Here is a 27,079-nt window from a genome sequence, read left to right as displayed (position 1 = left end):
ATTCTATTTCTTTCTCATCATGGGGAAGGAAATTTGAGTTTTCTCTCAAGTATTTTTCAATTTTTAAACTATGTCTTCTTTATTTCATACCACTTTCACAATTTCCTTTTCTTATTCCTAATTAAGGATAGCATTAAGAAATATATTCATCTCTTTTTAGAAATCTTGTTATAAGCTTTGGCTTTTTTTTTCTACTTGGAAAAGATGAATGATTCTGCTAATGATAAATAAAGTAACACTAATGGGACTTTAAAGTCTTTTTAAGTGTGTACCTTTCTTATATCCTTCATTGTACAGAAATCCTTATGACAGCTTCCAGTTAGTTTTCAGTGAAAATTGTTCTGTATATAGATGTATTTTTGATGTGTTTGTGGGGGTTGTGAGCTCCAAGTGATCCTACGCTGCCATCATGATTTCTCTTCCTGCCCTTTATGTGTTTTTAAAACTTGAAAACCTATAAGTAAATAAGTGTCCAAGATGTTAATTAAGAATAAATACACCATGAGTGCATGCTAAGTGGCTTTAGTTGTGTCCAACTCTTTGTGACCCTATGAACTGTAGCCCGCCAGGCTCTTCTGTCCATGGGATTCTCCAGGCAAGGTTATTGGACTGGGTTGCCATGCCCTCCTCCAGGAAATCTTCCTGACCCAGGGATCTAACCGGCTTCTCATCTGTCTCCTGCATGATTAGCAGGTGGGTTCCTTACCACCAGCACCAGCTGGGAAGCCCCAAGAATAAATACATGTGTATCCCAATTTCTGCATCCTGTTAGGCCTTTTGATTGTTATCTATTATGTTGTTGCTGTTTAGTCACTAAGTCTGTTGTCTACTCTGTGTGTGTGTGTGTGTGTGTGTGTGTGCATGTTCAGTCATGTTGATTCTTTGCTACCCCATGGACTATAGCCCGCCAGGCTCCATTGTGCATGGAATTTTCTAGGCAAGAATACTGGAGTGGGAAAGTGCCATTCTCCAGGGGATCTACCCAACCCAGGGATCGAACCTATGTCTCTCACATCTCTTGCATTGTTAGGCCAATTCTTTACCACTAGTGCCACCTGGGAAGCCATGCTGTTGTTGTTGTTCAAAACAGAGTCATAAAGAGAGGTGAAAGGAGATGGGCAGGGTAAAGCTCAAGGGTCTTACTCTCTGAGGACTAGGAAAGGTGTACCTTGCTGATCCAGAGGGTCAAACTTGGAAAGAAAACTAGGAACCAGATTCTGATGTATTAGTATCAACTTGGCTCTGTCCCCAGAATTAAGTCTGTGAGCTTTAGATTAAAAAAATTTGTGGCTCAATTCCTACCTCTTCTAGTCAACGTTGTGTAATCTTGGGAAAAATTACTCTCCCTGATGACTATGTCATCATTTATAAAGTGGACTAAAAATAGCTACCCTGTGTGGATGTTGTAAGAAGTAAATAAAATAAGATTTTAAAAGACCCTTTTTCACAAGTGGGCTCTCTTTAAATGTTAGTTCCATTTTCCCTTTCTTGGATTGGCTTGTTGAATCCTGAGAACCTGGAAAATCTTATTTAGATTCCATATTGTAAAGTAATTAACCTCCAATTAAAATAAATAACTTTATATTAAAAAAGAAAATAATCCATTTTTATGAAAAACATTCTGATATTCCTTATTTTTTTTGGTAACTCTATACTTATTATTTTCTTTTGTTTTGTTTCATTCTGGTTTGGTTTCTCACCATCTCTTTCACTATAGTTATAGTGAAAGTGTTGGTTGTTCAGTAGTGTTGAACTCTTTGTGACCCCATGGACTGTAGCCCATCAGGCTCCTCCATCCATGGAACTCTCCAGGCAAGAATACTGGAGGGGTAGCCATTCCCTTCTCCAGGGGATCTTCCCAATCCAGCAATCAAACCCAGATCTCCTGCATCGCAGGCAGATTCTTTACTGTCTGAGCTACCAGGGAAGCCCCACGCTATAATTCAGTTCAGTTCAGTTCAGTTGCTCAGTCGTGTCCGACTCTTTGTGACCCCATGAATTTCAGCACACCAGGCCTCCCTGTCCATCACCAACTCCCGGAGTTCACTCAGACTCACGTCCATCGAGTCAGTGATGCCATCCAGCCATCTCATCCTCTGTTGTCCCCTTCTCCTCCTGCCCCTAATCCCTCCCAGCATCAGAGTCTTTTCCAATGAGTCAACTGTTCGCATGAGGTGGCCAAAGTACTGGAGTTTCAGCTTTAGCATCATTCCTTCCAAAGAAATTCCAGGTCTGATCTCCTTCAGAATGGACCGGTTGGATCTCCTTGCAGTCCAAGGGACTCTCAAGAGTCTTCTCCAACACCACAGTTCAAAAGCATCAATTCTTTGGTGCTCTGCCTTCTTCACAGTCCAACTCTCACATCCATACATGACTGCAGGAAAAACCATAGCCTTGACTAGACAGACCTTAGTCGGCAAAGTAATGTCTCTGCTTTTGAATATAAAAGAAATGAAACCAAATTGACTAAACTGAAAAAAACCAAAACAATGAAAAAACTCAAATTAAGAAGAGAAGGGGTAAAAGAGCAAAAAAACAAAAGATTCTAACAATGAATAAAAGTCCATGTTCCATCCAATTTCAATACAAATAATTAAGTAGTATGTGCCAGGAAGTTTATATGTGTTATCTCATTTAATCTCTAGTTTCCCTATGAAATAACTCCAATTTATGAAGGACTATATTATGGTTCAGAGAAGAGCACTGGCTTGCTCAAGGACTTACAACTAATGAGAAACAGACTTGTTTTTCACACCAGAAACTTCCAAGGTGAATGATCTTTTCATTATGTTACAATTTCTTCTACAACCATGAAAAGTAAGGGAATAGGTAAAGACTCAAACAATGACAGAGAAGGAAATCAAATCTGTGAGGTCTATGAAGAACAAAAAGGGTTCTTCAAAGTCTACCCAGAATAGAAAATTAGGGTGGCCACAGAGGATCCACAACTTCTTTGATTCCTAATTGCTTGAAGATTATCTTGATTACCGTGTAGTCTTTTCTCAGTCATGAGCTCTCTCAACATCCAGCATTTGATTGCTCCCTATGCTCAAGGGCTCCTGCTCCCTGAGTCCTGGGATGTATCACAGATGGGGCTCCAGAGGGAGTAAGAGATCATTTAAAATCCTACGAATGTAGGAGATCTTACTTCTGCTAACTCTGCTCACCCTAGATGATGGGTGAGCCATCAGACATGTACTATCCTCTCTCTGTGTAATCCTGAATGGAAAAGACCATTTGGGATCTACACTTAGGAAGCCCAAATCCATTTCCATTGCACCCAGGGAAGAGAGATGTTCAGAATGGTGAGTCCCACAGGTCTATAGAAGAAACTGAAGTTAAAGGCAAGAAAAACAACATTGGTTTTCCTTAACTGAGCCATGTAACTGTTCAGAGCATTTTCCTATCTTCTTTAATTTTAACTTTTACTCCACTATGGACTCCTGACTAGCATTGTTGGAAGCAATCATGACTAAGAGCTTCCTTCCCATTTAGTGCAATGACTAGAGTCCTTTCCTCCATTCACCCCACAGAATAGCATGCAGAAATACATTCATCTATTATTTCTTTTGTTGTTCCTTAATCATTAGTTCAGCATCTGTCACTTTTAAAGAACCACACACTTGCTTAAGAATAAAAATTAGTTGCATATTCTCCCTGACAATGGAGAAAATTCTAAAACATGGAGAAAATAATAATTTTCATGATAAATGGTATGCAAAAGACATTCTCCTGACCTTTTCCAAATCATATGACAAATGTATATATTTCTTATTAAATGGCTCCCTTTTCTTCTCCTTTTCCTATAATGTAGTATCTCTCAAAGTTTGGTCTCTCGTTCCATCTTTAATCATAATTTACCTTGTCTCTCCTGGTGACTTCGTTCAGGCTTGATACTAACTCTGATCTTCACACAGGTAACTCCTTCCCAAATTCTTTAGCATGGCTATCTCTATAGAAAATACAATTATAATGAACCATTATACAGCATTTTACTGTGTATCAAAATCTTTCCTGAGCATCATCACATTTAATCTTTACAGCAGTTCTGGGAGGTAAATATTATCTCAGTTAATCAGAAAAAAAATATTCAGTGGGTACCCTCTATTTATTCAGCACAATTATAAGAATATGCCATATCCTCAAGGGGCACAGTTATATCAGAACATGTCAAAATAAAGATCTGTAGGACACACATGAGGGAAAGGAGACTATTCAACGGTTGAACAGAAATGTTCCTATTTTATCCCTCTTATCCTGCCTTAGTTATTAATAATGCTTTCTTTGACTCTCAAAAGTGTCCTGCTTGGAATAAAATATTTAACTGATTGGTTAAGGTTGAGACTACTGGTGCAGGGAATACTTTCTGCTTATATAAAAATGAGAAATTGAGATCCCAAGATTATAAACTACTTTCTGCTTATATAAAGATGAGAAATTGAGGTTCCAAGAGTATAAACAACTTGAGTACATGGAGAGTATTATCTTACCATTTTTTAGGTTTTTTAGAAGACAAAATTATCAATCAATAGCTATTAATAATATTAATTATAAAAGAAGATCAGAGAAGTTGACCAGGGATTATAATTAGAAATTCAAACCATTATAATTGGACATTTAAATATATATTTTGCATCTCAAAAAAAGGAAATTATAACGGTAAAAAGTGTAAGTGAAAAAGACATCTCTCTTCTTTTTTAAAGTTAATTTATTGGAGTATAGTTGCTTTACAATATTGTGTTAGTTTCTGCATTGCAGGAAAGTTAATTAGCTGTACAGGGACATAAGTCTCCTCTTTTTTTTGGATTTATTTCCCATTTAGCTCACCAAGGAGCATTGAGTAGAGTTCCCTGTGCTATACAGTAGGTTTTCATTAGTTATCTATTTTATGCATAGTATCATGGTATCTCTTCTTGAGAAATTCAGGAGCTCAACTATTGTAGCAGACAGCTGACCACAGCACTCCCTACTGGCCCTTTCATGTTCTCTACATAATGAGTTTTTCCTTTAAAATAAAACAATTATACTCTTAAAAGCAAAACACAGAATGATGGCTACCAGGGTTAGGGGACAACAAGAAATGAGAAATTGCTAATGAATAGGTATAAAGTTTCACAAATGTTGTGAAACATTCAGTTCAGTTCCGTTCCGTTGCTCAGTCGTGTCAGACTCTTTGCGACCCCATGAATCGCACCACGCCAGGCCTCCCTGTCCATTATGTTCATAGTTAATGTTATCTTGTACACTTAAAACTCTGTTTAGAGAGTAGATCTCATGTGAAGTTTTATTACCACAATAAAATTAAAATTAGAATTTAAAATAATCAGAAGACACAGAAAAGTCTGCAGAATTGAAATACTTTGGATTTCAAAATTTCAGTAGTTAGCAAACATCAAATATTCCAAAAATTCATCTTTATACATGATGACTTCACTAAAACCTATCACCTATATAGTCTCTAAACATCTACTAATCTCTATACAAACTGAACACTAAACAAATTTGTCACTGTTAATTTCTTTTCAGGCAAATAACCTTCAGTTCAGTTCAGTTACTCAGTTGTGTCCGACTCTTTGAGTCTCCATGCTCAGACTAAGAAACATATCCAGTTAAAATGATATCATATGCCCAAATCTTACTACTCCTTAAACTGTATCACAGTCCATTCTTCTCAACAGAGGTGTGGGTGACCAAGTTGATCTTTGATGAATATTTAGGGTGTTTGAACACATATTTGAGCAACTGTAATAGAGCTCTGTAATAGAGTCAGGAGGATGAGGCTTCCACATGTTTTCAGGTTGATCTTAAACTTAAGACATTTTTGTTGTTGTTGTATAATTGGTTGTGGACTTAATTCAAACTATGCTCATCTGCTCAGTATTGATGCCTCTGTTCTCATAGTACATCCAGTATTTCACTTTGCTAAAGCTTCATATTGCTTTGAATCCCTATTCATAAAAGAATGTGATATCTTGAGACACAAAGGCACACATCCGCTTTACTAGCCCCTAAATATTATATGCAGATTTTCTGATTCTTAATTTCAACCTCATGTTTACGTGTAAACAAAGATTAGTGATGATGAATGTATCGGTGTTGTGTCTGTCACAGCCTCCACAGTCATGCTTTCCTGTCTTTTGTCTCCCCTAGACCTTCCTCCCAGGAACATGAGGAACCACACAGAGCTGAGTGAGTTCATCCTACTGGGAATACCTCAGACAGAGGGACTGGAGACTGTGCTCCTTGTCATCTTCTGGTTCATTTACCCCTTGACCCTGCTGGGCAATTTGCTCATCCTTCTAGCAATTGTCTCCTCCTCGACCCTTCACACTCCCATGTACTTCTTCTTGGGACTCCTCTCGATTTTGGACATGCTGTTCCCCTCTGTACTCTGTCCCAAGATGCTAGTCTATTTTTCTGGCCAGAACCGAGCCATTTCTTATAAGGGATGTGCTGTTCAGCTCTTCTTCTATCATTTCCTGGGTTCTACGGAAGGCTGCCTCTATTCTGTGATGGCTTATGATCGCTTTGTTGCCATCTGTCACCCACTGAGGTATAAGCTCATCATGAGACCTGGAGTCTGTGTTGGTTTGGTCATGGCAGCCTGGTTGGTGGGTTGTCTTCAGGCCACTATCCTGACATCCTTTACCTTTCAGCTACCCTACTGTGGCCCTAATCAGGTGGACCATTTCTTCTGTGACATTCCTGCTATCTTACCCCTGGCTTGTGCTGACAGCTCCTTTGCCCAGGGTGTAGCTTCCACTAGTGTTGGCTTTCTGGCTTTAGTGCTTTGGTTGAGTATTTGTGCCTCCTACACACGCATTGGGATTGCCATTTTGAGGATCCGTTCAGCAGAGGGCAGGCAGAAAGCTTTCTCTACCTGCAGTGCCCACCTCACTGCCATTCTCTGTGCCTTTGGACCTATAATCATTGTCTATCTGCAGCCCACACCCAACCCCATGCTAGATGCCATGGTGCAACTATTAAATAATACTGTCTCACCCATGCTGAACTCGTTAATCTATTCCTTAAGGAACAAAGAAGTGAAAAGTTCCCTAAAAAGGATTTTCCACAATCTAGTATTTACTATTCTACACTAAATTAAGGGTTTTATAATGGATTTTAAAATGTATTGACTCTTTTATTTTTATTTTTTTTTACTCAATCAAATGAGGAATTAGATAAATAATCAAATAGTATCAATGGAAAATGCTTTCTCTAAAGCATTGTTTGCCTAGTAAGATTTTCTATTTTTGTGCATAATTATAAACCCTGAGGCCCCATAAGTAATTTCATAATTCATGCTATTCTCAGTGCACTAATCCTGGGGAAGGAATCCAAGGGAAAGTGCAAGAAGCTTGAGACAGATTTCTTATAATAGACAGCCAATTTTGCCTGATTGAAAATAGTGAAGATCTATGGCAATCCAAAAATTATCCTTCAATAGCCATGTCTGTGCCAAATGAGTTTTTCTTACTTCACTTAGAATGTAATCATTCCTCGGTTCTACCTATACACATTTCCATTTGTCCATGTTGCTAACAGTAGTATTAATTGCAATTGTTAGACCATGATCTGTGATGAATATTCCACAGATACCATCTTATGTAATCTTCATATCACCCCCATAAAGGAGTTTCAATTTCAAAAAAAAGAACTTTGAGGATTAGAAGCTTCAACTAATGGAGCCAAGTTTGCACATTACGTGGCAAATCAGACCTCACATTCAGATCTTGTTAATTAAATAGCTCTTACTCTTAATCCCGCTACCACATGACCCTGAAGGACCTGCTTGGCAACTTACTCAAACTCACTACCTCTTTCCAGAGCTCATGATACACAGAGAGCATTCAATAAATAACTAGTAAAATATGCATGGACATAGGTAATGTTTATACGTTGACTTTATTATTATCTCCATTAATTCTGTGCCATGACTCATTGTACCCCTCTGTACATGGTGGCATTGAGATCTAGAAATAAGTATCTTGCCATTCATAACACATTTAATTACAGTAAAGCCAGGTCTAGCCCAAGCTCTCTTAACTCCTATTGTCATTTTTCCCCTACTCTACCATACTGACAACATCCCAGATTACTCTTTAGTGTGAAAGGGTTGGGAAAGCCTTCCTGTTCAGTGTTGTTTGAACAGATGTCCTGATTACTGGGTTCAATGACCAGGCTTATCTTGTTCTCCCACCAAGACATGTTCCAAGTTGGCTTCCAGTGATACTCAAGCTGGCCATTATTTCTCAGTTTTCTTCAGAATTCAGGGAGAAAGAGAGAGCAACATTTACTGCCCTTAGCTTTTATGACATTTTATTAATTTGTAGTCATTTTGTATTCCATTTTTATTCCCCAAAGTTTCCATTCTACCTGAAACCATTAAAAACAAAACAAAAAAATACAACCGCGAATTAAATACACTGTTGCCTTTACAAAAGGCATGAGACAAAAAGGACAAAATGAAGCCCATTTAAACATAGACATGGTTTGATGTGCAGTGTGAGAGTTCCAAGGCCCTTCCTAACTTGACCAGTAAAATCTAACATCACAATAAAAATTCCTATGCTTTGGGGATGTATCCTAGACAATATGCTGCATTTAAGCAATTTTACTATAGTTTGATGTCCTATTAATGCTGGATATTGGTGGAAACCCCACATGCTATGATATCTGATAAAGCCTGGATATGGTTTATGGACAGACACTTATAGATTTTTTTTCTATGCAATGGAAAATTCCATCATGTTTGTCTTATTCACTGTTATACCCACAGGACATGGCCCAGTGATCTAGTAGGCACTGTGGGTGGGTTTGTTGCTTGAATAAATGGATACTGCTTAGACTTTCAAATTAAATGTAATTACCTATTCATTTACATAAAACAGAAACATGAGTGAAATAATTAGGATAGGTAAAAATCATATTCACTTATTTAAATATATATTCTCATTAAAGTTGAAGATGTATGAAAGCTGAATATGCATGAACTCCAATCACTTGTCTCCTTCTAATAATTACTACTTAGCACTGAAAAAAAAATCAAAGCTGTTTAAATCTTTCCTGTATGTGAAGTTTTAGTACAGCACCCAACATAAAATTTTATTGAAATAATGTGTACACACACATGCACACACTGCTTTTTAATATTGTACTCCATCAACAGTAACAATAAACAAGTATCTTGATTAAAAAGATCAACAGACATTTCTCCAAAAAAGACACACAGATGGCCAATAAGCATATGAAAAGATGCTCAATCTCTACCGCCAGAGAAATTCAAATCAAATTCATGAGAAATCACCTCATACCCATTAGAATGGCTCTTACTGAAAAAAAAAGAGGAAAAGATAAGAAATGTGAAGAAGTTGGAACCATTGTGCATTATTGGCGGGGATATAAAGTGGTGCAGCCACTATGGAAAGCAGTATAGTGGTTCCTCAAAAAATTAAAAAATAAAATTGCCCTGTGATTTAGCAATTATCCTTCTGAATTATGTCCAAAAGGGTCTTGAATAGATATTTGTAGCATGCTCCTCATCATGGCATTATTCACAATAGGCAGGAGGTGGAAGCAATTCAGGTGTCCATGATGAATAGATAATCAAAATGTGGTACATACATACAGGCAATAGTACTCCCATCTTTACAAGGAAGAAAATTGACATACGCTGCTAGATGGAAGAAACTTGAAGAGATTATGTTAAGTGAAATAAGCAGTCACAAAATAAGACAGATACTCAGTGATTTCTGTATGATTTAAGTATATGAGGTTTATAGTATTGTCAAAATATAGAAAAAGAAGGTAGAATGGTGGTTGCCAGGGGTGGGGAAAGGGAAACTAGTTTAATGGATGTAAAGTTTCCTTTTGCTTACAAAATCACTTAGTAGACAGATCACTTAGTATCTGTCTTATTTTGTGACTGCTTATTTCACTTAACATAATCTCTTCAAGTTTCTTCCATCTAGTAACTGTACACTGAAAATGGTTGACAGTAAATTTTGTGCTTTGTGTCTTTCAGCACAGTTTTAAAATTAGGCTACTTATTTAGTTTTTGCATATCCTGTGATTTTTGAGTTTGCTGCTGCTGCTAAGTCGCTTGTCCTGTCTGACTCTGTATGACCCCATAGACGGCAGCCCACCAGTCTCCACCGTCCCTGGGGTTCTCCAGGCAAGAACACTGGAGTGGGTTGCCATTTCCTTTTCCAATGCATGAAAGTGAAAGTGAAAGCGAAGTCGCTCAGTCGTGTCCGACTCTTTGCGACTCCATGGACTGCAGCCTACCAGACTCCTCCGTCCATGGGATTTTCCAGGCAAGAGTACTGGAGTGGGGTGCCATTGCTTCTCCTTTTGAGTTTGCTAGTTCTCCCCTTTTTCTTATAACTCCATCTGCAGTTCAGTCAGTTCAGTTCAGTTGCTCAGTTGTGTCCGACTCTTTGCGACCCCATGGGCTGCAGCACACTAGGTTCCTCTGTCCATGGGATTCTCCAGGCAAGAATACTGGAGTGGGTTGTCATTCCCTTCTCCAGGGGATCTTCCTGACCCAGGGATCGAACCTGGGTCTCCTGCATTGCAGGCATATTCTATATTGTCTGAGCCACCAGGGAAGCCCATGTTTTTCTGTTACCTTCATAATTTTACAGTGACTTTATAACACTTAAAAAAAAATAAGCCCCCCCCCCTTTTTTAAAAGAGATATCTAAATATGCAATTATTGAGGTGGGATATCTGAACAGAAAGTTTTGAGGAAAAAATCCAAAGCAATTACTTCACAGAAAAACGAGAACCATTTTTTCCCCCTAAAACCATGATGTATTATATATTACGTTGTTTATAGATTATGCCTAAACTAATTTGTAAAAACAGGTTCTGATCCCAAACACTGGGGTTCTACTATTCTCATTCTCATACTGTTACTCTCCTTTGTTGGTTCTGATCTCGGTGTTCCCAGGAGACACTTGTGTGGAGGCTTTACCTGATCATTAGAATCCAAGTCTAGTTCTCAGGGTAATTTCAGGTACAGAAACTTAAATGCAAAAAAATTCTATTCTGATGTCATCTGGTTAGGCTAAAGGAGGATATTAATCCACATACATTCCCAGTAGCATTTCTCTGACTTAGTTACCATCTTTTCTCCTTTATTTCCTGACCAATTATCTCAAACTTCTACAGTCCAAGGGCCTTCTTTGTTTTTCTCAATGTATTCGAGATCCTCCAGCTACCCTCCCCATGATAGTTGGTGTTATCTCTTCACTTGCCCTCTTTCCAATAATACACTCAAATACAAGGCTACTAAAAACCCTCTTAGAGTTTTTCAAACTTCTTAATATAGAGACCACAATATAGAAAGTGACCAATCCAGCCCTGGGTAGTCATTTCTTACATGGGGTCTGAAGATTTATCTCGGGCTTTCCTGGTGGCTCAGTTGGTAAAGAATCCACCTGCAATGCAGGAGACCCAGATTTGATCCTTTGATCCTTAGGAAGATCCCCTGGAGAAGGAAATGGCAACCCATTCCAGTGTTCTTGCCTGGAGAATCTCACTGACAGAGGAGCCAGGTGGGCTACAGTCCATGGGGTCACAAAGAGTGGGACATGACTGAGCAACTAACACACACACACATCTGTCTACCTACCTATGTGTGCTTATTTTTACAAATAGAAAAAAAATTATTAATCAAAAAGTTAATATTAAAAAGGAATTATGCAAAACTATGTATAGGGTATGATTGTAAGTAGTTAAAAATATAACTATGGTTTATAGTGATTGGAAACAGCATATTAAATAAGGTCAAGGAAAGATACTGGTATTTTTCTCATTCTTGAATATTTACCAGATAGTTTATAAGGTTGTAATGCTACATTTACAATGAATCTATAATATAGTATGAAGCAATGAGATGTGTAATGGGAAATGGGTGTTAAGAGAGACAGGAGGACCTCTAATTACTCCCTTTGCTGATTCACGATTCTTAAGTCTCAGATTGGGCCACAGGGGATAGTGTCTCAACAGGGACTCTCCAGTTTGAAATTATCATAAATCCAGCATTTCAGGACCAGACTACATGACAGGGCTGAGTGTGGGAACTTTGTGTCTTGGACTCAACAGCACAAGGTGCTGAACCTTGTCTCTATGTCATGGACTTTTGGCTTTAGAAACATATTCTTGCCTAAAAACTTGACAAAAATCCTTCTGCCCATGTTAGGTGTGTTTTCCATTAGCTGGTGTTTGTCTAAAATTTACCTCTTTCTATTCAACTCTTGAATATTTACCAGATAGTTTATAAACTTGTAATGCTACATTTACGATGAATTTATAATATATTATGAAATAAAGAGTCCGAAATGCAGTACTTGGATGCAATCTCAGAAATGACAGAATGACCTCTGTTCATCTCCAAGGCAAACCATTCAACATCACAGTTATCCAAGTCTATGCCCCAACCAGTAATGCCGAAGAAGCTGAAGTTGAATGGTTTTATGAAGACCTACAAGACCTTTTAGACTAACATGCCCCAAAGGTGTCCTTTTCATTATAGGGGACTGGATGGCAAAAGTAGGAGATCAAGAAACACCTGGGTAACAGGCAAATTTGGCCTTGGAATATGGAATGAAGCAGGGCAAAGACTAATAGACTTTTGCCAAGAAAATGCACTGGTCATAGCAAACACCCTCTTCCAACAACACAAGAGAAGACTCTACACATGGACATCACCAGATGGTCAACACCGAAATCAGATTGATTCTATTCTTTGCAGCCAAAGATGGAGAAGCTCTATACAGTCAACAAAAACAAGACCAGGAGCTGACTCTGGCTCAGATCATGAACTCCTTATTGCCAAATTCAGACTCAAATTGAAGAAAGTAGGGAAAACCGCTAGACCATTCAGGTATGACTTAAATAAAATCCCTTATGATTATACAGTGGAAGTGAGAAATAGATTTAAGGGACTAGATCTGACAGATAGAGTGCCTGATGAACTATGGAATGAGGTTCGTGACATTGTACAGGAGACAGGGATCAAGCCCATCCCCATGGAAAAGAAATGCAAACAAGCAAAATGGCTGTCTGGGGAGGCCTTACAAATAGCTGTGAAAAGAAGAGAGGTGAAAAGCAAAGGAGAAAAGGAAAGATATAAGCATCTGAATGCAGAGTTCCAAAGAATAGCAAGAAGAGATAAGAAAATCTTCCTCAGCGATCAATGCAAAGAAATAGAGGAAAAGAACAGAATGGGAAAGACTAGAGATCTCTTCAAGAAAATTAGAGATACCAAGAGAACATTTCATGCAAAGATGGGCTCGATCAAGGACAGAAATGATATGGACCTAACAGAAGCAGAAGATATTAAGAAGAGGTGGCAAGAATACATGGAAGAACTGTGCAAAAAAATCTTCATGACCCAGATAATCGTGATGATGTGATCACTAATCCAGAGCCAGACATCTTGGAATGTGAAGTCAAGTGGGCCTTAGAAAGCATCACTATGAACAAAGCTAGTGGAGGTGATGGAATTCCAGTTGAGCTGTTTCAAATCCTGGAAGATGATGCTGTGAAAGTGCTGCACTCAATATGCCAGCAAATTTGGAAAACTCAGCAGTGGCCACAGGACTGGAAAAGGTCAGTTTTCATTCCAATTCCAAAGAAAGGCAATGCCAAAGAATGCTCAAACTACCGCACAATTACACTCATCTCACATGCTAGTAAAATAATGCTCAAAATTCTCCAAGCCAGACTTCAGCAATACGTGAACTGTGAACTCCCTGATGTTCAAGCTGGTTTTAGAAAAGGCAGAGGAACCAGAGATCAAATTGCCAACATCCGCTGCATCATCAAAAAAGCAAGAGAGTTCCAGAAAAACATCCATTTCTGCTTTACTGACTATGCCAAAGCCTTTGACTGTGTGGATCACAATAAACTGTGGAAAATTCTGAAAGAGATGGGAATACCAGACCACCTGACCTGCCTCTTGAGAAATCTGTATGCAGGTCAGGAAGCAACAGCTAGAACTGGACATGGAACAACAGACTGGTTCCAAATAGGAAAAGGAGTACGTCAAGGCTGTATATTGTTACCCTGCTTATTTAACTTATATGCAGAGTACATCATGAGAAATGCTGGACTGGAAGAAACACAAGCTGGAATCAAGATTGCTGGGAGAAATATCAATAACCTCAGATATGCAGATGACCCTACCCTTATGGCAGAAAGTGAAGAGGAGCTAAAAAGCCTCTTGATGAAAGTGAAAGAGGAGAGTGAAAAAGTTGGCTTAAAGCTCAACATTCAGAAAATGAAGATCATGGCATTTGGTCCCATCACTTCATAGGAAACAGATGGTGAAACAGTGGAAACAGTGTCAGACTTTATTTTTTTGGGCTCTAGAATCACTGCAGATGGTCACAGCAGCCATGAAATTAAAAGACACTTACTCCTTGGAAGAAAAGTTATGATGAACCTAGATAGCATATTCAAAAGCAGAGACATTACTTTGCTGACTAAGGTCTGTCTAGTCAAGGCTATGGTTTTTCCTGTGATCATGTATGGATGTTAGAGTTGGACTGTGAAGAAGACCGAGCACCAAAGAATTGATGCTTTTGAACTGTGGTGTTGGAGAAGACTCTTGAGAGTCCCTTGGATTGCAAGGAGATCCAACCAGTCCATTCTCAAGGAGATCAACCCTGGGATTTCTTTGGAAGGAATGATGCTAAAGCTGAAACTCCAGTACTTTGGCCACCTCATGGGAAGAGTTGACTCATTGGAAAAGACTCTGATGCTGGGAAGGATTGGGGGCAGGAGGAGAAGGGGACAACCGAAGATGAGATGGCTGGATGGCATCACGGACTTGATGGACCTGAGTCTGAGTGAACTCCGGGAGATGGTGATGGACAGAGAGGCCTGGCGTGCTGCGATTCATGGGATCGCAAAGAGTCGGACACGACTGAGCGACTGAACTGAACTGAACTGACTCAACTCTTCTTCTGCTGACACTATGCTTCTTCCTTTTCTCTCTCTCTGTCTTGCTTTTAACTCTATTTGTCCTGATCATTGTCCCTGTTCAAACAACTGAAGAAGGAGAATTATGGAAGTTATGAAAATTGTTATATGTTGCCGAGTCTGTGATTCATTAGTAAGTCTGCACATAGAAGGACATGAAGGGGGGGAGACTTAGATAAGTGTGCTCATGCAGTTGGAGAATGGTTTGTATGAGGAAGGTGGATGAGATTGAAGCAGATAGATTCTTTATTTATGAATTCCCTTTCGCAGTTAGTATAAAAAATAAAAACTATCCCCACTCTTAACATCTACTCTTTTAATCAATATCAATCTACTCCTCTTCTCAGTATGAGAACTTCCTTTAGCAGGCGTATGTACTTTCATTCTGTCATTGAACCCTGAAGGTTAAAATGCAAATTTCTTTGAGTGTGGTGATAGTGAAAGTCACATAATTTATAAAATGCTAATAATATAAAGTTTTAGAATTCAGAGTTGGAAGAAAATAACTAGTTTATTCTCCTTTGCAGCAAAATAATTCCTTCTTCTGTTTCCCTAAGAGTAAATATTTCTGCTTGAAAATCTTGTTATTATCTGTTCTTAGAATTTTTTTTTTCCTGGTATGTCAGATTCTTTCCTGAGAATAGGTTTGGATGGAGATAAGGCATTGAGTGCTAACTGCAGAGGAGGAAAGAGAATTTTGAAAGTGAATCTAATGTAATTTGTGAAATTTACACTTTTGCTGATCACATGTTTAGAACAAACACCTTTGTGAATTTTACTGTTGAGCTAGAAACAAAAAAAAGTTCAGGTAAATGGAGAATTTATGCACTTCTAGCCTACAAAATATCTTTTAATTCTGCCAGATATTTACATAATCCTCTCCTGAAGGTCTTATGAAAAGAACGTTTTTCCTGACCTGTGTGTTTTTCTTTGCTATTTTAAAAAAAGCTTTATTTTTTTGGATGAGTTTTTGGTTTATAGTACAGCCTGTCCCATTATCAAACATCCCCACTAAGAGGGTACACTTGCTATAAAAGATCAATCTACCCTGATATATCATAATACCTGAAACCCATAGTTTACTTTGGGGTCCACTTTCAGGTTTGTCCATTCAATGGATTTGAACAAATATATAATAGCATCTACCTACCAATCCATACAATGTATTCTCACTGACCTAAAAGTCCTTTATGTTCCACCTATCCATCCCCTGCCAACCAGTAATCTTTTTACTGTCTCCAGAATGTCATATGGTTGGAATGATAAAGGTTGTAGCTCTTTCAGATAGACTTCTTTCACTTACTAATACAGCCTCATTATTTCTCCATGTCTGGATAGGGTTGATGGCTCATTTCTTTATAGCACTTAATGATGTTCCATTGTCTGGATGTACCATAGTTTATCCACTCACCTACTGAAGGACATCTTGGCTGCTTCCAAGTTTTGGCAATTATGAATAAAGTTTATATAAACATCAATGTGCAGACTTTTGTGTTAATATATGTTTTCAACTCCTTTGCTTAAATATCAAGGACCATGGCTGCTAGATCATGGTAAGAATATATTGAGATTCATAAGAAACTGCCAAACTGTCTTACAAAAGTGACTGCACCATTTTGCATGTCTACCAGAAATGAGAGTTCCGGTTACTTCACATTCTCTCTATATTGTCAATGTTTTAGATTTGGGGCATTCTAGGTTTGTAGTGTTATCTATTTGTTTTAATTTGTATTTCCCTGACGACATAATGTGGAACACCCTTTTATGTCCTTATTTTCCAGCTGTATATTTATCTTCTTTGGTGAGGTATCTATTAAGGCCTTTGGGCTAATTTTTAATTGGGTTGTTGGTTTTCTTATCACTGAATTTTTAAGAGTTCTTCATAACATTAGTTGTTTGTCAGATGTTGTCTTTTACAAAATATTTTCTCATATGATATTATACATGTTTCAATGCCATTCTCCCAAATCATCCCACCCTCTCCATCTCCCACAGTCCAAAAGACTGTTCTATACATCTGTGTAAGCAAAATCAATACAATATTGTAAAGCAATTAGCCTCCAATTAAAATAAATAAATTTAAATTAAGAAAAAACCAAAATATTTTCTCTCATTCTGTAGCTTATCTTTTCATTCTCTTAGCTGTGTCTTTGGCAAAACAAGTTTTTTAAAAAAAGTTTTAATGGAGTTCAATGTATCAGTTATTTCTCTTATGAATTGCGCCTTTGGTGCTATATCTAAAAACTCATTGCCATATCCAAGATCATTTAGATTTTCTCCTAAATTATCATCTAGGAGTTCAGTAGTTTTGCATTTCACGTTCAGGTTTGTCAGTCATTTGGAGTTAATTTTTGTGGAGGGTGTAAGGTCTATGTCTAGATACATTGTGTGTGTGTGTGTGTGTGTGTGACAGAGAGAGAGAGAGAGAGAGAGAGAGAGAGAGAGAGAGAGAGAGAGAGAGAGAGATGTTCTGTTGTTCTGGAATCATTAGTTTTAAAAGACTATCTTTTCTGCCGGCATTCAGAAGTTGTTTTGTGGAATTTACTCAGCGTTGAAATGTTCTTTTGATGAATTTGTGTGGGAGAAAGTGGTCTCCCCATCTTAGGACTGGTGGATTCATGTTGATGTATGGCAAAACCAATACAGTATTGTAAAGTAAAAAAAAAAAAATTAAAAAAAGACTATTTTTTCTCATTGCATTGCGTTTCCTTTGCTCTTTTGTCAAAGATCAATTGACTGTGTTTACTCTTTTCAAATCTTGCAGATCCCTTTTCAAGTCCATTTCTAATTATATCTTCATCACAACTTCAATGCTTTTAACTACATTACCATTGTCTTATATGCATGAGGTTAGTCTTTAATATTGGACATTTACTACTAAGTGCCAAGCACTGGGCAAGGAATTTTATTTTTGTTATCTCATTCAATCCTCACAAAGACTTTATGAGGCAGACAATACGATAATCCACTGTTCTTCTGTTTAAGAGTTGAGGCTCAGATAAGTTAAGTGAGTTTCTTAAGGCCCAGAGGTAGAAAATGATAGAGTCAGGGTCAGAGTTAGAAACCAGTTTTCTAATAGGGTAAGTTCTTTAGGGGATAACACTTTATTTTATTCATCTTTATATTTCTAGCAGGTGGATAGAAAATTAATGTTTGTGAGATTAAACTGATTGTTGAGGCTTAAACTCAATGTGTAAAGTATATTTTGGGCTGGAAAGGAGTTTTTTTGCTTTCCTGTTTGTATTTTTTCCAGAATCACACTCTACTCAAACATTTTGTGCAGGACTAGCTTTATACAGGGCCCTGGCTCTATAGATTGATTTCAAGATTATCCTGAAAACTCCTATTTTCTCCAGTTTTTCATTCTTTGCCATAAATTCTACTTATTGAGCTTTTTTTCCTATATAGCTATAAGCCTTTTTTTTTCTTATAAAGTTGAAACAATGTAGGAAATGGTAAGAGATTAGCAATTTATAAATTAGTATTAATAGATCTATCAGATTATTTCCTGTAAACAAATATTGATCACAGGCAGAGAAAAATAAGTTATATCCAAGTGAAAACATATGGAGGGCTGACATAAAATTTGATTCAAAGGAACAAAAGAAGATATTGGGCCTTCAGAAGAAATAATTGAGGATCTTTAGGCTTATCTGACTGACATTAATTAATGAAGTTAAAAAATAATAATGTCATTGAAACTTACATGTATGAGATTGTGGTACAGAAATAAAGTCTTCCTGAGGAGGGATATATTTCTGGTGGGATGCAATAATTATTTCTGTTACTTACATGAGGCTTTCTTCTAGACTCAGTGTAATTCCTGTGTGTGTGTGGGAGCATGTTATAAATATGAATGGTATATCTTTTCTTGAATGTAAATGCTAAACAATGGAAAACACTATTGCTGAAAGTAAAAATAATTAGTTAAGTGAATATCATTTCTGTTTAGGTTCACATTTTTATATGCATATACTTGGATAGTTGGTCTATCACTTTGCTGTGCTTAGTTGCTCAGTCTTGTCTGACTCTGTGACCCCATGGACTATAGCCCACCAAAATCTTCTTTCCTTGGGATTCTCTAGGCAAGAATCCTGAAGTTGGTTGCCATGCACTTCTTCAGGGGATCTTCCCAGCCCAGGGATCAAACCCAAGTCTCCAACATTGCAGGCTGATTCTTAACCAGCTGAGCCACCTGGGAAGCCCAAGAATACTGGAGTGAGTAGCCTATCCCTTCTCCAGGGGATCTTCCCAACCCAGGAATCAAACCAGGGTCTCCTGATTTGCAGGCAAATTCTTTACCAGCTGAGCCACCAGAGAAGCCCAGCTGGTCTATTAAGCAACTAATTATGATTTGGCTTATAATACAAAACGAGTTTCCCACCTGATGCCAAATTTTCCTTGGAGAAGATGCTTCTGTAATATACCAGTTTGTGTGATGATAAACTGGATTGGGAGAGACTATCTAAAACCTATAATAAGAGTTGATTACTCCGAGATTTGCCAACTATAGAGATAAATTACTCTATGTAATTTTGCACGTGAAAAATACTGAGGCCAAATGCAACACATTACTTAGTTGCATGCCCGGATTTAATACTGATTTCCTTTTCCTCTTTGACCTTTCTTTGCTCACAGTCACTGCTTGAGAAATAACACTACTAGGAAGATATTTTCTCAGTTATCTGCGGTCTTATATCATGAATGCTTTGCTTTTCCAGGACTGCCTGGTGCACAGGCATGCAGAACTACACTTCCATGTCAGAGTTCATATTGTTGGGAATTCCTAACACTGGAGGGCTGGAGAAATTGATAAATGTCCTGTTTTTGATGTTTTATCTCTTCACTTTATGGGAAACCTGCTCATCTTCTTCACCATTCTGGTTTCTTCCAACCTCCACACCCCCATGTATTTATTCCTGGGCAACCTGTCAGTGTTTGATGTATTTTTCCCTTCAGTGAGTTCCCCCAAAATGATGCTCTACCTAATGGGGCAAAGCCGGACCATCTCTTACCAGGGCTGTGCCTCCCAGCTCTTCTTTTACCACTTTCTGGGTGGTACCGAGTGTTTCCTGTACACTGTGATGGCCTATGACCGCTTTGTGGCTATTTGTCACCCTTTGCGATACATGGTTATCATGAACCCAGTGTGTATACCAGCTTGACAGTGGGCTCTTAGCTGGGTGGCTGCCTACATGGAAGTATCCTCACATTTCTTGTCTTTAAGTCACCCTCCTGTGGCCCCAGTGAGGTGGACAATTGCTTCTGTGACATCCCGGTGGTGCTCCCCCTGGCCTGTGCAGACACCTCTCTAGCTCAGATGGTAAGCTTCACTAACGTGGATTTTGTGACTCTTACATGCCTTATCCTTATCCTTACTTCCTATGGTTGCATCATGCTTTCCATTTTCAAAATCAGATCCTCCGAAGGGAGGTGCCGAGCTTTTTCAACCTGCAGTGCCCACCTCATTTCAATCATCTTGTTCTATGGGCCTGTGATGCTCGTCTATCTTTGGCCTGCTTTCAGCCCCTGGCTAGACTCTGTTATCCAAGTGTTAAATAATATTGTTGCCCCTTTCCTTAATCCTTTGATTTACACCTTGAGAAACAAGGATGTGATGCTGGCTCTGAGGAAAGTGTTAACTCAAGTGGTCCACGTTCTGGGGCATAAGGTATGGTGGCAGTTCCTTTCTGAAATTCTTTGAAGAGTTGCTTCAGATACACTACTTGTACAACAGGATTGCTGCTGAAATAGTGAGCTGGGTGAAGATGCTATGTGACATCTCTTGGAGTCCTAAGTCATGTGGTGGGGGATTGGTGGACTGAGGCATGATGTACTGCTTCATGGAAGCTTTTCAAATTAACTCAGCCTTTCTCTGTTTTAATTTGCCAAAACAGTGTATCTTTTCTGCTTTACACAGTCTGTTCTTGTTGGAACTGTGTTTTGATTGATTACCATAAAGAAGCAAGGTTCTGGAAACACAGACTGGCTTCCTTCATTCTTTCCCCAAATATATGCTGTACTCTATCTTCTTACAATCTCTTTCTGGCCATTTAATAAAACCAGGTCAACAAGGTATGAAATTTTAAAGTAGAATTGCACAGTTTGGTAAATTTATGTTTAAACTTGGTTTATAACTTCTATGGCTTTAATCATGTCTTCTTAGTAAAAAACAATCCCTTTTGAAGCTTTATGCTTTTGGCTATCAGAGAAAATTTGGCATTAAAATTCTATGCATAAGTCTCAAGTGAGAAGTTGGCCATTAATCTATTCTTATAAAATGGGAGACTGGATTTCCGTAAATTGGCAGAGGAAAGTCTCTCTGAGCCAGCATTCTCTATTCATTATAGGTTTGCTGCATTTCCTGAAAATCTAATTGATCTGTAATTAGTTAAAATTGAACCATTAAGAATATAACTTACTTGTTTTTGAATCTTTCAACATTTAAATTCTAATCTTTAATCAAATGAGTTTCAGGTTGCTTATCTATTTAGATTTATCCACTCAAACACCTAGAATAAGAGCTAACACTTAAAATAGTCCAATGTATATGCTTTACATGTATTGACTAATCTAACTCACAAAATCCTAAGACATAGATACGTAGACATACATATCCTCCTTTCATAGGTGAAGCACTAAGGCCAGAGAAGTTTTTACTCCCAGAAAGTCTGAATCTAGAACTGAATGGTTACTGGCTTATAAAAAGTACTGAAGAATAATAAATTCTATATAATTATAGCTATCCTTACATCTTGCTTTCTGAATATTATTTGCTGTTCTATTTTTCATATACAGACAAAAAAGAACACACATTCCATAACTCCTTTTGTAAAAAATATCCCCAAAGGGCTAAAGTAGATTAATGGTTGCCTAGAGCTTGGAGTAGGGATGGAAATGATTGTAAACGGACATTTTTTTCCTTTTAGTATGAGGGAAATATTTTAAAATTAGATTGTGATTATAGCTATACAATTTTATAAATACATATTCTTTGCAAATATATTCTTTTGAGTTGTACACATAAAATAGGTATTTTATGGCATACAGATATTATATCTATCTTAATAAGCCTGTTAAAATACTAAAAAAAATCAATGCTAGTCAAAAAGTTTTAAGGTTTTATGATTATCTGACTAATGAATAAGAAAATGAGTAGTAATATATGACTATAACATATTTACTCTTTAAATTAAGACTCAAATCATTTATTCCACTTTGTTAGAAGTGACCAAAAGCTTTAAATGCAGGCAGACTGACATTCAAATCAAAGTTCTGTGATTGACTTTTGGAGTTAACTTTGGCAATTATTTAAACTTTTTGAGCATTATTTTATCTTTAAAAAGAAAATAATATCTACTCATAGGGTTGATGCCAGAATAAAATAAAGGGGCCTTGAAGAGTTTGGTTAAAAAATAAAAAAGGAGAGTCACAGTAAAATGTAACGATAATTTCAAAACCATGGAGAAAGAAGACTCTTCTGAATTCATTAGCATGAAAAAAAGACAGTGATGATTAGACAGCTGTAAATCCTTAAACAATTTTAGTGCATTTTGTATTATCCCAAAGTGATTTTAGCTATAACAAGTTTTCTATTAGAAAATTTTATTGGCATATAGTTGCTTTACAATGGTGTGTGAGTTTCTGCTTTACAACAAAATGAACCACCTATTTATATATATGCGTATCCCCTCCCTCTTGAGACTCCATCCCACTCCCATCCCACCCCTCCAGGTCATCACAGAGCACTGAGCTGAGTTCCCTGTGCTGTACAGCACTTTCCTACTTGCTGTCTGTGTGACACATGGTAGTGTGTATACGTCAGTCCTAATCTCCCAGTTTGTCCTCCCTCTCCTACTGACCCCAACCCATGTCCGCAAGACTGTTCTCTAGACCTGCATCTCTGTTCCTGCCCTGCAAAGAAGTTCAACAGGACCATTTTTCTAGATTTCACATATATGCATTAATATATGATATTTGTTTTTCTCTTTTTGGCTTACTTCACTCTGTATGCCAGACTCTAGGGCTTTCCATGTGGCACTAGTGGTAAAGAACCTGCCTGCCAATGCAGGAGACATAAGGGATATGGGTTCGATCCCTGGGTCAGGAAGATCCCCTGGAGAAGGAAATGGCAACCCACTCCAGTACTCTTGCCTGAGGAATCCTATGGACAGAAGAACCTGGCAGGCTACAGTCCATGGGGTTGCCAAGAATCAGACATGACCAAAACTACTTAGCCCAGCACAGGTCATCCACAACACTACAAGTGACCCAATTTCATTGTTTTCTGTGGCTCAGTATAGTCCATGTATGTATGTACTACCTCTTCCACATGCTTGTTTCATTGAGCAGCCAGTAAAAATAACGTGCTCACAGCCCTACCTAATTTTATCTTTTTCTGCTCTGATTCTTTCTCTACACAGCAGTCAGCAGACTGATTCTTAAAATGTTAAGTTGAATCAAGTTACAGTAGTTAAAGCATGCTGAGGAAAACACAAGTAGTGATCTTTAACAAGAATAAAGAAATGAAAAAATAAATGGATTTTTAGAAAAGGATGTTAATTCAGGAAGATGAAAAACTGATATTGGGGGACTATACAGCTAATTATGGAAAAAAAAAGCGGTTTTGTTAATAACAAATGGGATTGGCTGCCTCATTTCTGCAAGTGGTTACTTCGCTAATCCTAGCTGTTTCTTTAAACCCAGTTCTTCAAGCACAGAATCACTGGGCAATTTAAAATATCTAACTTAAAGGATGGCTCCCCACTACAGGAAAAATATGCCCAAGAGTTATTGGTTTTTTTTTTTTTTTTGGCTATGCAGTGTGTGGGATCCTGGTTCCTGAGCAGGGATCAAGCTCATGCTCCCTACTTTGGAAACTCGGAGTGTTTTTTTTTTTTTTTTTTTTAAATTTATTTTTGATTCCACTGGGTCTTTGTTGCTGCACATAGGCTTTCTCTAGTTGTAGGGAATGGGGGCTACTCTGTTGTTTCTCTTTTCATGGAGCACAGGCTCTAAGGGCATGGGCTTCAGTAATAATGACTTGAGGGCTCCAGAGTGCTGGCTTTAGTTGTTCTGTGGCATGTGGAAACTTCCCAGACCAGGAATCGAACCAGTGTCTACTGCATTGACAGGCAGATTCTTATCCACTGTACCACCAGGAAAGTCCAAGAGTTATTGTTAATCAAAAGGATTTGAAAAATGAAAATAAGTAAGTTTTTTACATAATACATTTTTTGTTTAAAAATTAATAAGGTGGAGAGACTGGGGAGAAAGAATGAAGGAGGGGAAAGTCTCTGACTAATTGCTCTCTGTTGTATAGCTGTCCCACTTGGGGAGAGAGTGGGTCCCAAAGGAACACCCCAAACATCTCTCCTCAGGGAACTGATGCTTCTTTTCTCAGGGACCACAGGCACTGTTGGTCTAGATTCTCAGTTCTGACTGGCTGAATCTGACCAAGAGGCGCATTCATCTTTCCTGGTATCAGAGCCTGGCCTTCTGTTTCACAACATCTAAAGGAAAGAAAGCGGGAGGGTGGATGTGGAGCCTGGATTCTAGCCAAGTAGATTCTTTCCCTTCCATCTGTAGGTTCCTTCTTTCTAGAATGCTCTCTCCTCATCTAATGGGTTAAACACACCATGGGCAGGTGAGAGAAGATGGGAATTGGCTCTATTGGAGTTTGGGCTAAAACTGATTTAGTTAACTCCATGGATTGTCTTAAGATATTCACTAGTTAATGATGCTGAATCTTAAAAACCTTCATTGGGATGGCATATATTGTCATATTGCAGACATAATTCCTACTGAGAGATTAAAAGTTACATTGAAGTAAGATAGGTATTTTTATTATTGCTAAGTGCCTGTTGCTTTTTCTGGTATTAAATATTATCATTTCCATCCTGTTTCACTCTTTTTCCACTAGATGGTTCTTAGTTGTCCGTTGTTCTAGCTGTTGATGGAGAAAGCATTTTTGTGAATCATTTTAATCAACAGGTGATTCCAAAGTGCTGTAGCACTTCCAAAGGTCAGCTAAAGCCAAGTGGTATGTGGAGTAAAGAAGCACTGAAACCAGAATATTAGTACCTTGAGTGGATTTTCTAATGAGGGTGGGTACTTGCATTCATTATATTAGGGGTTTTATCTACATTAAAGCATTATTCCTCATAAGAATCATATTATTCAACTATTAACCAGATAGCAAGGAGATTTGGAGACTTTTTCAGAATTTTCCAAAACCACTGAGTGTGCGTTTAAACTCAGATAAATCCAAGGGTATGATTTATCCTCTGCCCTCTGCTCCATTCTGCCTCTTGTGTTATCTATTATCCTTCAGAGGACACAGATGAAAAGTGACATTGCACATTAATTAGTGGAAACTGGACTGACTCCTATCTAGACACTTTTAATGTACAATATATGGATATTATCCCTATTCCGTGGATCCTGTGCAGGTATTATTGTTTTGGGGAAAGCCCATCTCAGTGAGACCACTGTCTGACCTTCCAGGTGTGACTAGATGTGAAGATGAGGAATCACACTCCAGTAACCGAGTTCCTCCTCACGGGAATCCCTCACACACAGGGGCTGGAACACGTGCTCTTTGTCTTCTTCCTCGCCTTCTACCTGCTCACTCTTGTGGGGAACCTGCTCATTCTCCTGGCCACCCTCACTTCCTCCAACCTCCACACCCCCATGTATTTCTTCCTGGGCAACTTGTCAGTGTTTGACATCTTTTTCCCTTCCGTGAGTTCCCCCAAAATGATGCTCTACCTACTGGGGCAAAGCCGGACCATCTCTTACCAGGGCTGCGCCTGCCAGCTCTTCTTTTATCACTTCCTGGGCTGCACGGAGTGTTTCCTGTACACTGTGATAGCCTATGACCGCTTTGCCGCCATCTGTCACCCCTTGCGGTACACGGCCATCATGAACCCCAGGGTGTGTGCCATCTTGACTCTGAGCACCTGGATGGGGAGCAGTGTGCATGCGTCTGTCCTCACATTTCTTGTGTTTAAGTTACCTTACTGTGGCCCCAAGGAGGTGGGCAATTTCTTCTGTGACATCTCAGTGGTGCTGCCCCTGGCCTGTGCAGACACCTCTCTAGCTCAGACTGTGAGTTTCACCAACGTAGGTGTTGTGGCACTCCTGTGTTTCCTTCTTGTCCTCACTTCTTATACTCGCATCATTATCTCTATATTGAGAATCAGCTCCTCAGAAGGCAGGCACAGAGCCTTCTCCACCTGCAGTGCCCACCTGACTTCCGTCCTGCTCTTCTATGGACCCGTGGTCCTCATTTATCTCCAGCCTGCCTCTAGTACTTGGTTGGAATCTGTGGTTCCCTTGTTCAATAATATTGTTACCCCATCCTTAAATCCTTTGATATATAGCTTGAGAAACAAGGATGTGAAGTTGGCTCTGAGAAAAGTACTAATGCAAGGAGTACATACCTGAGGAGTGTAAACTTTTCTGTCAGTACCTGTGCTTATAAATTTGCCCTGTATTCATCAGGGGCACCTAGTCTCTTACAGTTGGTGTGACTGCTAAGTGCTATTTGGGACAAGTAGGTTGAATGGATTCTTTGTTATTAGCATGTAGTATTTCTATAAATTTTTATTCAACAAAATTGTGTATAGCACACTACCATGTGCGAGACACTATTTTGTCCACTTTATAAATACCGACATATGTTATTATGATAATTATCATATAGAGTATATATTATTATCCCAATTTGCAGAGGAATATATTAAGGCAGTGGGATATTAAGACACTTCTGCAGTTCACAGAGATAAAAGGTTACTGAGCTAGGATGTTAGTGGAAGGGTTTTAACTTTGTGCTATTAATTCTGCCTCTGTGTCATCAGAGATAGCTTAAATGCCTGCTTCTTCCAGGAACTTCTTTTCAATTTATACAGAATATTCTCCAGTTTTTCAAAAAAATCTAGTTTATTCAATTTGTTATACTTATTTCCATCACTTTTTCATCTATATTGTGATGAGTGTTGTATACTTGAGTGTGAGATTAAGAAATTCAGTTACATTTCAGAAGCCAGGTGATATCCACATACCTACTAATAGGCCTTTTCAC

At 38.4% G+C, this 27,079-nt stretch overlaps 2 protein-coding genes and 1 pseudogene across 2 annotated transcripts; all 3 read left to right on the top strand.

Annotated features, from left to right (window-relative positions):
• Positions 1 to 6,167: 6,167 nt before the first annotated feature.
• LOC138083499 (olfactory receptor 10N1-like) lies at positions 6,168 to 7,100 on the top strand. The gene has a single exon (XM_068977352.1). It carries the CDS (start codon positions 6,168 to 6,170, stop codon positions 7,098 to 7,100), a length of 933 nt encoding a protein of 310 aa, XP_068833453.1.
• A 12,634-nt stretch (positions 7,101 to 19,734) lies between these two features.
• LOC138083498 (olfactory receptor 10D3-like) lies at positions 19,735 to 20,698 on the top strand (annotated as a pseudogene).
• A 4,820-nt stretch (positions 20,699 to 25,518) lies between these two features.
• Positions 25,519 to 26,442, top strand: LOC138084089 (putative olfactory receptor 10D4). The gene has a single exon (XM_068978194.1). The coding sequence runs from the start codon at positions 25,519 to 25,521 to the stop codon at positions 26,440 to 26,442; it is 924 nt and encodes a 307-aa protein (XP_068834295.1).
• Positions 26,443 to 27,079: the final 637 nt, after the last annotated feature.

The sequence above is a fragment of the Capricornis sumatraensis genome, chromosome 8 (genome assembly GCF_032405125.1).
Source record: "Capricornis sumatraensis isolate serow.1 chromosome 8, serow.2, whole genome shotgun sequence".
Lineage (NCBI taxonomy): Eukaryota > Metazoa > Chordata > Mammalia > Artiodactyla > Bovidae > Capricornis > Capricornis sumatraensis.
Note: the sequence above shows the minus strand (reverse complement) of the source record. Positions and strands in the feature narration are given on the sequence as shown.